The sequence below is a fragment of the Spermophilus citellus genome, assembly GCF_964194105.1.
Source record: "Spermophilus citellus genome assembly, chromosome: 3".
In the NCBI taxonomy this organism is placed as follows: Eukaryota; Metazoa; Chordata; class Mammalia; order Rodentia; family Sciuridae; genus Spermophilus; species Spermophilus citellus.
In genome coordinates, this window is record NC_138184.1 from 116,498,963 (window position 1) to 116,513,556 (window position 14,594).

At 39.9% G+C, this 14,594-nt stretch overlaps 1 protein-coding gene across 2 annotated transcripts in view; it reads right to left on the reverse strand.

Annotated features, from left to right (window-relative positions):
* THOC5 (THO complex subunit 5) overlaps window positions 1-14,099 on the reverse strand; it is a 38,598-nt gene extending 24,499 nt beyond the window's left edge. The window contains exons 1-7 of one of the 2 annotated variants that reach the window (XM_081285723.1): window positions 13,978-14,099; window positions 12,114-12,216; window positions 9,796-9,939; window positions 8,794-8,907; window positions 8,552-8,649; window positions 5,017-5,163; window positions 2,125-2,239 (exon numbers count right to left, since the gene is read on the reverse strand). In XM_081285723.1, the coding sequence (XP_081141849.1) occupies window positions 2,125-2,239; window positions 5,017-5,163; window positions 8,552-8,649; window positions 8,794-8,907; window positions 9,796-9,939; window positions 12,114-12,209 (714 nt within the window). In that variant the 5' untranslated portion in view covers window positions 12,210-12,216; window positions 13,978-14,099. The remainder of the gene's footprint in view (window positions 1-2,124; window positions 2,240-5,016; window positions 5,164-8,551; window positions 8,650-8,793; window positions 8,908-9,795; window positions 9,940-12,113; window positions 12,217-13,977) is intronic. The other variant, XM_081285724.1, reaches the window with a different exon arrangement.
* Window positions 14,100-14,594: the final 495 nt, after the last annotated feature.

Genomic DNA, 14,594 nt, shown 5'->3' on the forward strand with positions numbered 1-14,594 from the left:
ACCTATGTAAGAAGTTGAGATAATGGTTATGAATAGTAAATAGTGTCTGAGAGTGGTAATAAAGAACTCTAGAAAATTGATAATGCTCTCTCTTGATTTTGGAGTGGCAATACAGATGTGTTTGCTCAGTAAATATTCATTCAGCTGTACACCTGTATGCTTTTCTGTTATTTTGGTGCTAGGCAATAAACCCATGGCATTGTGCATGCTAAGCATTCACTCTACCACCAATCTAAACCCCCAGCCCTATAAGATTACTATTATTACATTTTGAGATGTGGGGCTCACTATGCTGCCAGGTTGGTCTCAAACTCATGGGCTTAAGTGATCCTTCTGCCTCAGCCTCCCAAATAGCAGGGACTACAGACATGCATGACTGCACCCAACTACTGTTTAAAGTAATATATGTGTATGTTGTATCAGAAAGTTGTAGGCAACTTTATAAAGTAAAATCTCTCAGTTTATAGCCCCACAAAGGTAACTGGTAATGGTTTTGTGTAAATATATATTATTCTAAGCACACACAAAACACACACACGTAAATCCACACAGCTTCTTTGTAGATCAAAACATAAAAATGAGACCATACTATACACTCTACAATTTATAACTGTTTCCCTTAATACTATTAATAGGTTTCCTTCCTGTCCAGTTATTCTACCAGTATTATGCCATTCCATACTTCCATCACAGCTATAAGGCCATATTACACACCAGGTATTGTAGCACATGCCTGTAATCCCTGCAACTTGGGAGGCAGAGGCAGGAGGATCACAAGTTTGAGGCTAGCCTCAGCAAGGTGCTAAGCAACTTACCGAGACCCCGTCTAAAAAGAAAGGGTGGAGGGCTGGGGATGTGGCTCTGTAGTTAAGTGGCCCTGGGTTCTAATCACCGGTATTTAAAAAAGAAAGGCTATACTACACAAAAAGTTTATTTAACCTAGATCCTATTTACTGTGTCCAGTTAACTGAAGAAAATTTAACCATGCAGAGGATTTGGAGTGTTGAGTACAACCAAACCTTTTCATTTCCATTTTCTTTTTCTCTGGTTATTTAGTGCTACTGGAAAATATTTTTGTTAACAATTCTAATTCTATTCCTACAGTTGAAGAGAGGAAATGCAGGTCTTGCCAAGTCCGGGAAAAGTGAATTTATAATTTCTCTAGGGTCCTTTTACAAAGCTCCTCCATATTACCATTTATCCTGCTTCATAAAACCATAACGATTTTTAGAACAAATCTAGCTTTACAAAGCAAACAAAAATCAGGTCACCTGTATAGAAAGACAATCTATTTCATAGGTAAAGTGGGAACTTTTCCTCCTAAGGAACATAATGGATTTCAAATGTGTCAAGTTCTTTACAAAGGAAGCAGATCTGCTGAACAGTCTGCCCTGAGCTCTCCTCAGTGGGATGTAACAGACATCCACAGGAAGCATGTTTAGATAACTTGAGACGGGACAGGGATGTAGTGGTAGTACACTTGCCTAGTATATGTGAGACCCTAGGTTAAAAAAAAAAAAAGGCGCCTAGAGACTATAGGGCTAGTGGGGACCATGAAGGGGGTTAACTGAATTTATATAATCTGAAAAAGTATGACACAGTGCAGAGGGGGCTCTAGATATAAAGAAAATGCCCATTACATGTGTATATATGTTTCTAAAACCACCTGGACAGAATTTATTTATTTATTTCCTTCCTTCCTTCCTTCTTTCATTTCTTTTATTACAGTGCTGGGGATTAAACCCAGTGTCTCATGCATGTGAGGCAATGCTCTACCACTGAGCTACCCTTTAACCCCTGGCCAGAATTTCTTTCTCTTCCCTTTTTTTTCCTAAATGTTTTTTTAGTTGTAGATAAACAAAATACTTTGTTTATTTTTATGTGGTGCTAAGGATTGAACCCAGTGCCTCACATACTAGACAACCACTGAGCTACAATCCTAGCTGTAAGCATTTCTTTACTGCAGGACGTAAGCTTATTGTACAACCAGGTAGGACTTCACATAAGACATTCCTAATATGTACTCAGATTAGCGTAAGACCTGGCAAAGCCCAAAGGGCGATGTAGCTTCTGGTGGCCTCTGGGCAGTGGTAAAGGCAAAAGCAAAAGACTAGCAGGCCTCACCTGCATGATGCTGTTGAGGCGAGGCTGGAGGCTGCTCAGGTATTCCTTCTTCACCTCAATCTCCTTAAGGATTTTCTCTTTGTTGGACAGGCACTCTCGGTACTTCTCCGCCAGCCTGAGAGGGTAAACAAAGCGCTGTCACCTGATGCCTTAAAGGGACATATCAACAATTAATCTAGGTATAAAAATACAGTATATATATTTTTTCAAACTGGAATTTTCATGGTTGCTTCTCTCCTGTTAGAGTAATTTTTTATATTTGTTCAAGAATTCTAGGGCTTTTGAATGGTACATCTGTTTTTTTACATAAGCAGCACTTTCTATACTTGCCTTTTTCTGTAATAAGACAGGAGAACAGGTCAGACTCTACCTATAATAGCAGCTACAATTAAATGCTAATGTTTGGGGCTGGGGTTGTGGCTCAGTGGTAGAGTGCTTGCCTTGTATGTGTGAGGCCCTGGGTTTGAGCCTCAGTACCGCATATAAATAAATAAAATAAAAGATCCATTGATAATTTAAAAAAAAATTTTTAAATGCTAATGTTTGCCAACATTTGCCATGTGCAAGACCCTTAGGAAACTCTTTATAAGAACTATCACATTTAGTCCTTATACAAACACAGGAAGATCTTGTCCCTAAAGGAGAAAACTAAGGTTCCAGGAGGCATTAACTTGCCCAAAGACATCTAGTTAAGAGCAAACAAATGAACCCATCCCTGTTTCTCTCTAGAAGTTCCACCTGTAACCACTAGAGAATACCTCTGAACTTCCATAAACCTGGATCAAGCAGTTATGGACATTCTATAAAAGCTCTTCATTAATACAAAGCCCATAGACTGGCCTGAGTGAGGCAGGATGGGAATGGATTCTGGATCAGTGCCACAGGTATGCAGCACTCATGGTTCAGCCTATGCCTGGGTCAAAAAGTCAACTTAACAGGGGAGTGACAGTCCAGGTTCCTCTGCTCAAACACAGACGTAAATTCCCTAAGAACCAGACTCAGGGCAAAGTGTCTAACATGGACCAAGGGGACAGAATATCTCCTATTACAGAAAAAGGCAAGTATAGAAAGTGCTGCTTATGTAAGGAAAAACAGGACAGATTTGCCAATCAAAAACCCTAGAATTCTTATACAAATAGGCAACAGGAGAGAAGCAACCATGAAAATTCCAGTATGGAAAAATACATATACTGTATTCTTTGACCTAGATTAACTTGCAGATTAAAAACATTCTATTTATGATTAATAAAGAAAAGCTCTTTATTAGTACAGAAAAATTTAATATGTAAACAACATTATTTATGGTAGCAAAAATGGAAATAACCTAAAAGTTCAACAGGGGGAAAGGACTTTTTAAGTTACATTTTTCTATACACTAAAATGTTGTACAACTTTCTAAAATAACAGAAAGCATATGATGCTGCAGGATTATGCTTAAAGATGGGGGGAAAGGCAAAACTAAAATTAGATTTATGGTACAAAAGACATTTAGGTCTCAGGTATTGAAATTTTTTTAAAAAATATTTTTTAGTTGTAGTTGGACACAATATCTTTTATTTTTTTATTTTTATGTGGTGCTGAGGATGGAACTCAGGGCCTCACATGTGCTAGACAAGCACTTTGCCGCTGAGCCACAATTCCAGCCCCTCAGGTATTGAAATTTTAAAGAAAAAAGGTTACTTTGCTGTGTATGATGGTGCATGCCTGTAATCCCAGCAGCTCAGGAGGCTGAGGCAGGAGGATCACAAGTTTGAGGCCAATCTCAGGAACTTAGCAAGGCCCTACGCAATTCATCAAGACTCTACCTCAAAATAAAATAAATAAAAAGGGCAGACTGGAATTGTGGCTCAGTGGTAGAGCACTTACAGAGCATGTGTGAGGCACTGAGTTTGATCCCGGCACCATATAAAAGTAAATAAATAAACAAAATAAAGGTATTGTGTCTGCCTACAACTAAAAAAATTTTTTAAAAAAATAAACAAATAAAAAGTGGGGGGCTGGGGCTATAGCTCAATGATAGAGAGCTTGCCTCACCCATGTGAGGCACTGGGTTCAATCCTCAGCATCACATAAAAATAAATGAATAAAGATATTGTGTACATCTACAACTAAAAAAAAATAAATATAAGGGTATGTAGCTTAGTAGCAAAATATCCCTGGATTCAATCCCCACTACCCCCCTAAAAACAAAAAAAAGTTACTTTAATGGCCAGGTGTGGTGGCTCCTGCCTATACTCCTAGTTAATCAGAGGACTGAGGCAGGAGGATCACTTGAGTCCACAACATGGTGGCCAGCCTGAAAAACACAGTGAGACTCCATCTCAAAAACAAAACAAAACAAAAAAAGCACCACTCCAACTTTCTATTAATAACCTTAAGCAAATACAATCCCACCCATGATGAGGTTGGTCAGGTTTGGTCTCAAAATAAAATAAAAAGGGCTGGGAATGTAGGTCAATGGAAGAGTGTTAGCCTAGAGGTCCTGGGTTCAGTTACCAACTCCACAAAAAAAAAAAAAAAAAAAAAAAAAAAAATTGTTTTGGAGATTATTCTACTAATTGCACAGTACTTGGCTGTCTGATCCTGGATCATGACAAAGCACTATCACTCTATGGTTAGGAAGATCAGGAAGGAGAAGCCAAGCATGGTGGTAAACACCTGTAATCCCAGCAATTCAGGAGGCTGAGGCAGGAGAATCAAAAGTGCAAGGTCAGCTTCAGAAATCTAGTGAGGTCCCAAGCAACTGGCAAGACCCTGACTCAAAATAAAAAAAAATAAAAAAAACTGGCTGGGGATGTGGCTCAGAGGTTAAGTGCCCCTGGGTGTAACCCTCAGCAACAAATAAACAAACAAACAAAGCAGCAGCAGAAGCCAAGAAAAAGTAAATTCTACCTTTTCCGTTGCTCCAATTCCCAGTCCAGTCGTGCTAAGGTCTGCTGATGAGGGTCTCCCATGGTGACTTCAGCTTTGCTGATGTCTGGTGGAGCTTCCTTATAAAATTCCTCTAAACTGACCAGATCTATTTCTTCATGCTTTGACCTACAGGAAGAAAACAGATGTCAAGCTGCTGTTCTCAAGAACCCAAACTGTGGCTTAAATTGGGAGTCCCTTCAACTGCACTCACTCAGCCCTAATCCACAATTACTCAAGATACTGGAATCCAATTTCAGAATATGCTCGTTAGCAGATGTTTCAGTATGATGAGAGGTCACTGGTGACATGCGATAGGATCCTTGTCCATGCTGTCCAACCTTTTTATCTATGAATTAGCTAAAGACCTGGAAAGGATACTTACTGAATTTACAAATATCTCCCAGTTGAGCAGGAGAGCTAAGAGTCAAAATCAATACAGCCTAGACCTAAACTGTCAGGTTGAAAGCAGGACATGTCATGGAACAAGAATAAACATTAAGAGTCTGAATGTAAGTTCAAAACACTAAGTATAAGTATAGGAGGGAGGGAGATCCAGCATGCCAGAACCAGATGTAAAAAAGATAAAAGATTTTAATTGTTACATGAACAGTGACATACTGGTATAAAAGAAAATAAATCCAATACTTTTTGATGCATTAACAAAGTTGAGTGCTCAGATCAGGCCGCATTATCGTGGTCATGGTCAGCAACTACTACGTATTAATTAGTACCCACCAGCTGGGCGCAGTGGTGCACTCCTGTTCTTTGTTTTGTGTTTTGGTACTAGGGTAAACCCAGGGGCACTCAACCACTGAGCCCCATCCCCAGCCCTATTTTGCATTTTATTTAGAGACAGGGTCTCACTGAGTTGCTTAGTTCCTGGCTGTTGCTGACTGGGATTACAGGCATAAACCACAACACCCAGCTAGTGGTACACTCCTGTAATCCCAGGGACTTAGAAGGCTGTGGCAGAGGGAAACACAAGTTTGAGGCCAGCCTCAGCAATTTAGCAAGGCCCTAGGCAAATTAGCAATACCCTGTCTCAAAATAAAAAAAGACTGAAGATGTGGCTCAGTAAGTAGTAAAACACCTCTAAGTTTAATCCCTAATACTGCATCAACCGCCCCCAGAAAAAAAATAATTAGCACCCTATATATGTCTTCACTTAATTTAATCTTATAACAATTCTAGGATGTGGGGATTTTTATCTCCATTTTTCAAGTGAGATGGAGGCTTTTATTCAGTGCATAGTAGAGCTCAGACATGGACCCAGGCTATCTAACTACAGCTCTTTTCACACAGCTGCCTACTGCCCCACAGGCCCAAATTCCACCACATTCTGAGTTTGTCAGCTTCCATCTGAGCAATGATTATGGAATGGTGCATTGTATTCTTTTATTTTGTTTTCACACTTTTTAAATTCTGATAAAGTTTAAGATTCACAAGAAGTTTCTAACATAGTACTGAGAAGGGAGAGGAAGAGGTTGATCAATAGGTACAATGTTATTGCTCAACAGGAAGAAAAAATTCTAGTGTTCTAAAATATAACAGGGTTAAGTACAATGAACTTTTAAGTTTCTCAAACTGTTGGAAGAGAGAAGTATGAATGTACTTACCATAAACAAATGATGAAAGTTTAAAGTCATGGGTGCCAATTATTCTGAGTTGATTATTATTCAATGTATACATGAATCAAAACACCATATTGTATCTCATAAAGATGTACAAATATTATGTGTCAAACTACTGAGAGTTTATTTTCTGTGTACTCTTTGTCCAGGTTCCCCCAATGATAATAAATATAATACACTATCAAAACCAAGAACCTAAGGATGGTACAATAGTATTAACTGACGCAATTTTTTTTTTTGAGAGAGAGAGAGAATTTTTTAATATTTATTTTTTAGGGCTGGGGATGTGGCTCAAGCGGTAGCGCGCTCGCCTGGCGTGCGTGCGGCCCGGGTTCGATCCTCAGCACCACATACCAACAAAGATGTTGTGTCCGCCAAGAACTAAAAAATAAATATTAAAAATTCTCCCCCCCTCTCTCTCTCTCCTCTCCCACTCTCTCTTTAAAAAAAAAAAAAAAAAAAAAAAATATTTATTTTTTAGTTTTTGGCGGACACAACATCTTTATTTGTATGTGGTGCTGAGGATCCAACCCAGCGCCGCGCGCATGCCAGGCAAACACACTACGGCTTGAGGCACATCCCCAGCCCTAACGCAAATTTTTTATTAGTACATTCTGGGGGGGGGGGGGAGTGGGGACACAGGTACCAAGGATTGAACCCAGGGGCACTTAACCACTGAGTCACATACCCAATCCTTTTTATGTTTTATTTTGATAGGGTCTCACCATGTTGCTTAGAGTCCAACTTGCTGAGGTTGGCTTTGAACTCGTAATCCTCCTGCCTCAGGCTCCTGAACTACTGGGATTATAGGCATGAGCCACCAAGTCCAGATCTCTATTAGTATTTAAGTATTAATATGTAACATGTACCTCAAAAATCAGCATCATCACTTGGGAGGCTGAGGCAGGAAAACTGCAAGTTCAAAGACAGCCTGGGCAACTTAGTGAGGCCCTAAGCAACAGTGAACCTGTCTCAAAATAAAAAAAGTCTAGGGATGTGCCTCAGTGGTTAAGTACTCTTGGGTTCAATCCCCAGTACTTAAAAATAAAATAAAATAAAATAACAACAAAACTCAGCATTATCATCACTAAAGATATGCTGGACCCTGATGTCAAATGTGTCCCCATTCATACCAAGTTTGTTACAAATAAGATCTGCCTTCTTTCAGTTTGCACAATGTCTGTCCAAGCAAGAATTCCTTCCTTTCTCTTCCCATTTACTCCTTCCTCTATCTCATCTCTCAGCTTGGTTTTTTGCCAAGAGGTATCACATCCTAAGATTACTAATAAACTGTAGGTTGTTCACCTGAATATAGCTAAGGAGCAAGAAGTTCAGGTCCAAAGAATAAGATTCATATGCAAAAATGAACTGCTGTGCTTTCAGAGAGGAAAACTGGGCCAAAATGTTAAAAGGATATGATTGGGAGACAGGATTGTAACTTGGAAGACTGAGGGAAAAGTTGTACTGACCATGGCTCAAAATGAAAAACAAAAAGGACTCAGGATGGAGTTCAGTGGTAAAGCACCTCTAGATTCAATCCCTAGTACCAAAAAAAAAAAAAAAAAACCCTGCTCCCATATAATGTGCCCAGGAATCAAACTGGTAAAGTAAAGGCTCCTGCTGGGGACAGAGAAGCACTCTTTACCAACTGTAGAGTTCACAAACTCAAAAGGATCAGAGAGGCTTCTATGGTTCTTTGTGCAGCCCCAAACTACTGCTTACAATTCTACCACTCAGAGTGATCTATTCACCCTTCACCCAGATCCTGCAGTCCTTCAAGCTCATTGAATTTCTTTTCAAAGAAACTAGCTCACACTGAGCTATGTAGGAAAAAGCAGTTACAATACACCAGGTGTATCAAAGCACTGCGTTCCCAAACTCACTTAAATTCCAGACATTTAGTGATCTCCTTCTGTAGGTGCATCACCTCATACAGCAGGTTCTGTAGTTGCAGGTGATAGGCGTCTACTTTCTGCTTAGCCTGAAGGAAAGACAAGGCTGAAGGTGAGAGCAGGTTAAGTTGGGGTGGGACAGAGCATCTGCAAAGTCAGAAAAGGGAAAAAGGAGATAGAGAAGGGGATGAGGAAAAGCAGGAAGTAGGATTCATTAAATCTTTCAACTCTACCTCATGGGTCTGATCCCTTCCTTTCTTCAACCTGATGTGGGCTAATCGGTTAAGCTTCTTTAGAGTCATGAAATGTACACAGCTTTGGATCCTTCGTTCTTCAATTTCAATTGCCTGTGGGCAAAGAAAAAGGTAAAGACCACTAAGAATAGGTGCTGTCTCAGCTTCCTTCAGTCCCTCCCTGCCGACCCATCCCCATTCAGGACCAAAGGAAGACACCAGGGGGAGCTCTAAACCACAGGTACTGTCATGAGGGAAACACCAACAGAAGGGATGACTATACAAAGGAAGTGCCTAAGTTTCCCAGGCAGAAAAGCAATTTCTACTTAGACTGGAGTGACAGGAATTAAAGATAGACCAGGTGCAGCCAATATACGATTAATAGCTTTCCCTAAGATCCTAAAGAGAACTTCATAATAGTAGCATTGTGACTCAAAATCTGACCTCTATCAATAGCATTACAGAATAATTTAAGTGATAATAACAAAAGTACAGTCATAAAGTTTGGCTACAATAAAACAGATATGATGTAATAACTTTAGTAATGTTAGCCAGCTTAAGCACAAATAAGATCCCTGGGGAAAAGATGAAAATTATTTTTTAATTTATCTAGTTTTTAGACACAAATGATAACTTCATTTTTGGTCTCTACCGATTTACTTATGCATACTCATGCTATCACATCAAGGGAATTGATATGTACTACCATTTCTCAGCACTAAGTAAAAATGCTGGCTACTTATGTAATAAATGTTATGTCAAAGAATGATCAAATCTAAGTTTTAAAAAAATAATTATCCTGTACATTCATTACCATAATGGGTAATCAGGTAATGATGACAGGTTCCAATTAATTAATAGGTAGCTCTGGAGCCTATAGGCTCCAACCACCTGATTATGGCTAGAACAGAAGATCAAGATCAAGAAGGGCCCCGGTAGGTGCAAAAGGTACCTCTCTGCGCAGACCTACCAGGTTCAAGTTTGCCTGGTTCCATTCCTTACCATATCCTTGCCGCCCCGGCTCTTCAGATCCTGGATCTCGGCCATCAGCCTCTGAAGCTCCTGGCACGTGTACTTATACAGCTCATAGTCTCTGCCAGGGTCCCGCAGGTCCACCTCAGCCTCCTCGCTATAGTATTTACCTTCCTGTGAAGGCAAGGAGAGAGGCCCCAGGTGAGAAATGAGTCTCCCTGTTGGGACTAGAGACACCTGACTGAGATCTCTTGTTAAACATGTACAATTAACAATGAAGCCCCAAATTAGGTCACTAAAGAAAATGATCCTCATATCAAATGTTTTTATTTTCAAAACAGAAACTTCTTTTTCTTATTACAAAGTATGCATATTTGGTGTCTAAGAACAGAAACATCACAAAGTTCAAGGTCAGTCTCAGTAACTCAGCAAAACCTTAAGCAACCTAGTGAGGCCCTATCTCAAAATAAAAAAATAAAAAGGGCTGGGGATATGGCTAATGGCAGTGTTTAATCAATCCCCAGTACCAAAAAAAAAAAAAAAAAAAAAAAAGAAAAAGAAATAACTTCCTATAATTTCACTTTCCAGCCCCAAACAACTCCATTGTGAATACTATAAATAAATTTATATTTTTAAGCAAGACAGAATCATCATTGTCTGTGTTATTCAGTGTAACTTCTCATAAAAATAAATATAGATTTCTATCAAAACAGCTGTATGGGTCTGGGGTTGTGGTTCAGTGGTACAGCACTTGCCTCATACATGTGAGGCACTGGATTCAATCCTCAGCACCACATAAAAATTAATTAATTAATTAATTAAAGGTATTGTGTTCATCTACAGTTAAAAAAATAATAATCCACTGTAGAGATAAGCCAGAAATCACTTAATCAAATTTCTACTGATAGATATTTAGATGGTTATACCAAGCTTTGGCAGACTATAATATCAAAACTAAGACAAGAGTGCCATAATCAAAACTCAAAAAAAATAAGGTCCTTCAGCCATCTGATTTCCTAAATCAGAGAAAAGCATTGTTTTTATCTTTCATAATATTCTTTCTTATATATATCAAGACTCATACTGAACAATGAGTTTTAGGTTGCAAAAAAGAGGTTTAATATTTGCACCTGTTTATAAGTTTGTCTATGAGTTAAATGAAAAACACACGAAAGCAATATATATATGCATATATACATACACATGCATACATATGTGTATGCATGCATGCACATATACACACATATATATATAATACAACACAAAACTATCACAAAGTGCTAAAAGCATTGTTTTCTGGTTTTGATTTTTTTTGTGTGTGTGTGCGTGCGTGCTGGGGATTAAAACTAAGCCCTTGCATATGCTAATATAGGTTCTACCACTGAGCTATACCTCAGCCCATACTGTGTTTTAATTGAAACTTTTTAATTAATATATATAAATTAAAACTTTTTAATTAATATATATATTTTAGTTGTAGATGGACACAATACCTTTATTTTATTTTATTTGTTCATTTATATGTGATGTTGAGGATTGAACCCAGTGCCTCACATGCACTCTACCACTGAGCCACAACCCCAGATCCTGTTTTAATTGAAATTTAAGCTAGTGTTTCATGATTCTACTTAAAACAACAAGCAGACAAACAAAAAACCAACTAGCCAAACAAAAACAGCCAAGTCATGAATTGGCTTGAAAGACTCAAGGACAGAAAGACAAAAAAAGAAGAACCACCTGTTGACCACAAGAGCTCTCGGGCCACAGAACAGGTTCTGTGGGTTTAAGGTTCTGGTACCATCTTAGTAGCATACTTGGGGATGTAACATCTCTGAAGCGCCAGAGCTATGCGGTAGTCAAGCTCCTGTCTTCTGACCATCAGGAAACTGGAGACATACATCACACTGTGTACGTACCAATGATGTCTAATACAGGCTTGTTGGTTCTTGGGATGCTGCAGCTAAACCTGATGTGGACACACAGATTTTATGGGGCCACAGAAATTCTAGTCACCTGGTCAAACAGAGACCACCATGGGACTGTCTCTGGTAGATACAAACCTGAGCTGACACAAACCCCTATGTAAGTGCTTGACCATAGCTGCAATTTCTTTTTTCTTTTTGGGGGTACTAAGGATTTAATCCAGGGGCACTTTACCACTGAGTTATATTCCTAGACCTGCTTTTTTTTTTTTAATTTTGAGACAGGTCTCACTAAGTTGCTGAGGCTAGCCCTGAACTTGTGTTCCTCCTGTCTAAGCCTCTGGAGTCACTGGAAATACAGGAGTGTACTACTGTGCCCAGCACAAGCTACATCTCTCAGCACCGTGGCAACCTGGCTGATCTCACCTGCTCTGTGTCAGATCGATTCCGCTTTCCTTCAGTTGGAGCTCCATCACTTCGGATCACTTTGGGCTTCCGTTTTTTGCTGGATTCTGATGACATGGTTGTTCTTTAAGGTTAGGAGAAAACAATAGAGAGCTGGTAAGAGGAAAAAGCTTTCAGGATTTTTCTGAAGTAAGAATACTAAGTCTATCTAGCAACTCTAGTTATTTATAGATGTGGTAACTCAAGAAAAGCCACTCAACCTCTAAAGCTTGAGTGTAATACTCTGTAAAACAGGGACTCATCTTTCAGCCTGTCCAAAATGAACTTGTCTCACATAAATCCGTTCCCACTACCCTTGACTGGTCACTGTGTGGTGGGCCTTGGTCTAAGCACTTTATGGGTATGTTCTCATTTGATTACTATAAAAAAATTTTCAGATAAGAACCACTAACATTTTATAAATGAGAAAACTGAGAATTGCAAAGGCAAATATCTTGCCTATCTCATGGCTAGTACACTAAAACCTGGACCAATGTCAAAGCTCTTTTTTAAAAAAAAATATTAATTTTTTAGTTGTAGTTGGACACAATATGTTTATTATATTTATTTATATGTGGTGCTGAAAATCGAACCCAGGGCCTCACACAAGCTAGGCGAGTGAGCTACCCCAGCCCAATGTCAACGCTCTTGACAACTATAGTATTAGGCCTCCTAGTCTTGACAGCATTTCATCTGGTGATGCCACGCTGGCTGAACCTGAAATTTAAAGAACAGAACGCACAATTTCAGGGGGTTCTAGGCTCACAAAACATCCTCCCTTGTAGTCATCACCTCAGCCCTCAGGTGGGCAGCACTGTCCCTCTTAGTTAGCTGCCACACTTATTGGGGAGAGCCAACAGTGTGTTGAGGCAGAGTCAAAAGTGCACAAACTAGAATCTCCGCTCTATTATTTTATGGTTATAAGTTCTGGGTCAAGTCACTTCACTTTTTTCTGGATCTGTTTCCTCACAAATCAAAAGAGAATAACAGTCCCTATATCAGGGCTCATGGGGAGGGAAGGCATTAACACAAAAGACACTCTACTAGGAAAGATGATAAACTTGAGCTGGGGCTGTGGTGCATGGGTGATATTATATAACACTGATTACCCAAGGAGAAAATTAATCCCTTTCAATTCTTTTTTGAAACTTCCAATTGCTTCAAGAACTTATATCTTCCATAATTTATTTTTGACATCTATGAATACCAAAGTTCACTTGTTTAAAAAAAAAAAAAAAAACAGGACTTTATCTCCAAGCCTTAGACAATGAAATCTGGGCAGAATTTGTTAACAAAGGCCTGTTTTCATTATATTAAATATATTTGTATCATTATCTTCTGAATAAAAAAAATGAAAGCAATTTTCATGGTAAAATAACTTGACATTTTTTCTCCAAGTATTTATGTTTAAAAAGTGAAACGGGGTTGGAAGTGTAGCTCCGTGGTAGAACGCTTGCCTAGCATGCCTAAAGACTTAGGTTCGAGCCCCAATAACCACCGCTCTCAAATAAAGTGACTGGAATAAAAATCTTTAGTAAACAAATTGTACAAGTGGTAAACTGAATTGGTAAATCCCACAAAGGTAGGACCCGAAAGGCTTCAGTGTGGGAAATCCCAACACTGGGACACAATAGAGTGCCCAGCACACAAGACTGCACAATAAATGTGAGCTGTTACCACCATCATTAACATCATGAGGCTACAAAGCAGGGCCTGAGGATGCTGCAGCAAACATTTTTCCAGATGAGGATACAGCGCGGAGCCCGGGGACCAGGAACCCCAGGAGGAGTGGGTGGATAATCTGGTTTGTACTCCAGCCCAGAGACACCCCTTGCGCGGTCTGCACCTCAGTCCGGAAGAGCCCGACCCGGTTCCGCGGTACCGCGGGTCACGCCACCCTCTTCCCTTCCTCACCACACCGCTTCACCGACCGGTCCCCGACTGGACTGCAAGCTACTTCCGGCCGCCAGGCAATCTAAGCGCATACACCATAGAGAAGCGGAAGAAAGGAAAGAGCGGCAGCCGGAAGTAAGGAGCGGAGACCGGAAGCAAAGGCGAGGGCCCCGGAAACCCGCGGGTGCGCGTGGGAGGAAAGGAAATGGCGGGAGGAAAGGAAGTGGCGGTTCTGATCAGGGGTTGCTCCTTCTCGCTCTCGGAAACCGGGTAACTTAGGCTGTGCGGTTAGGCTCTTCGGTGACTAGTTTTTTTCCCCAAAGCGTAAAGCAGTCGCGCTACTAGTGGGCGCTCACTTCCCAAACTGTTTAAATAATTGTGATATGCAGAAGATTAGCACAAGAGCGTGGCAGTGTCTAATTTGGTCCCTAGTGAATTTGCCTCCCAAATAGGGCCCTTCCTTTTTTTCAATGGCAGTAGGAATTGAACCCAGGAGCATTTTGCCTCTGAGCTACATCCCCAGCCTTTCAACTTATTTTGAGACCTGCTATAAGTTGCCAAGGCCGGCCT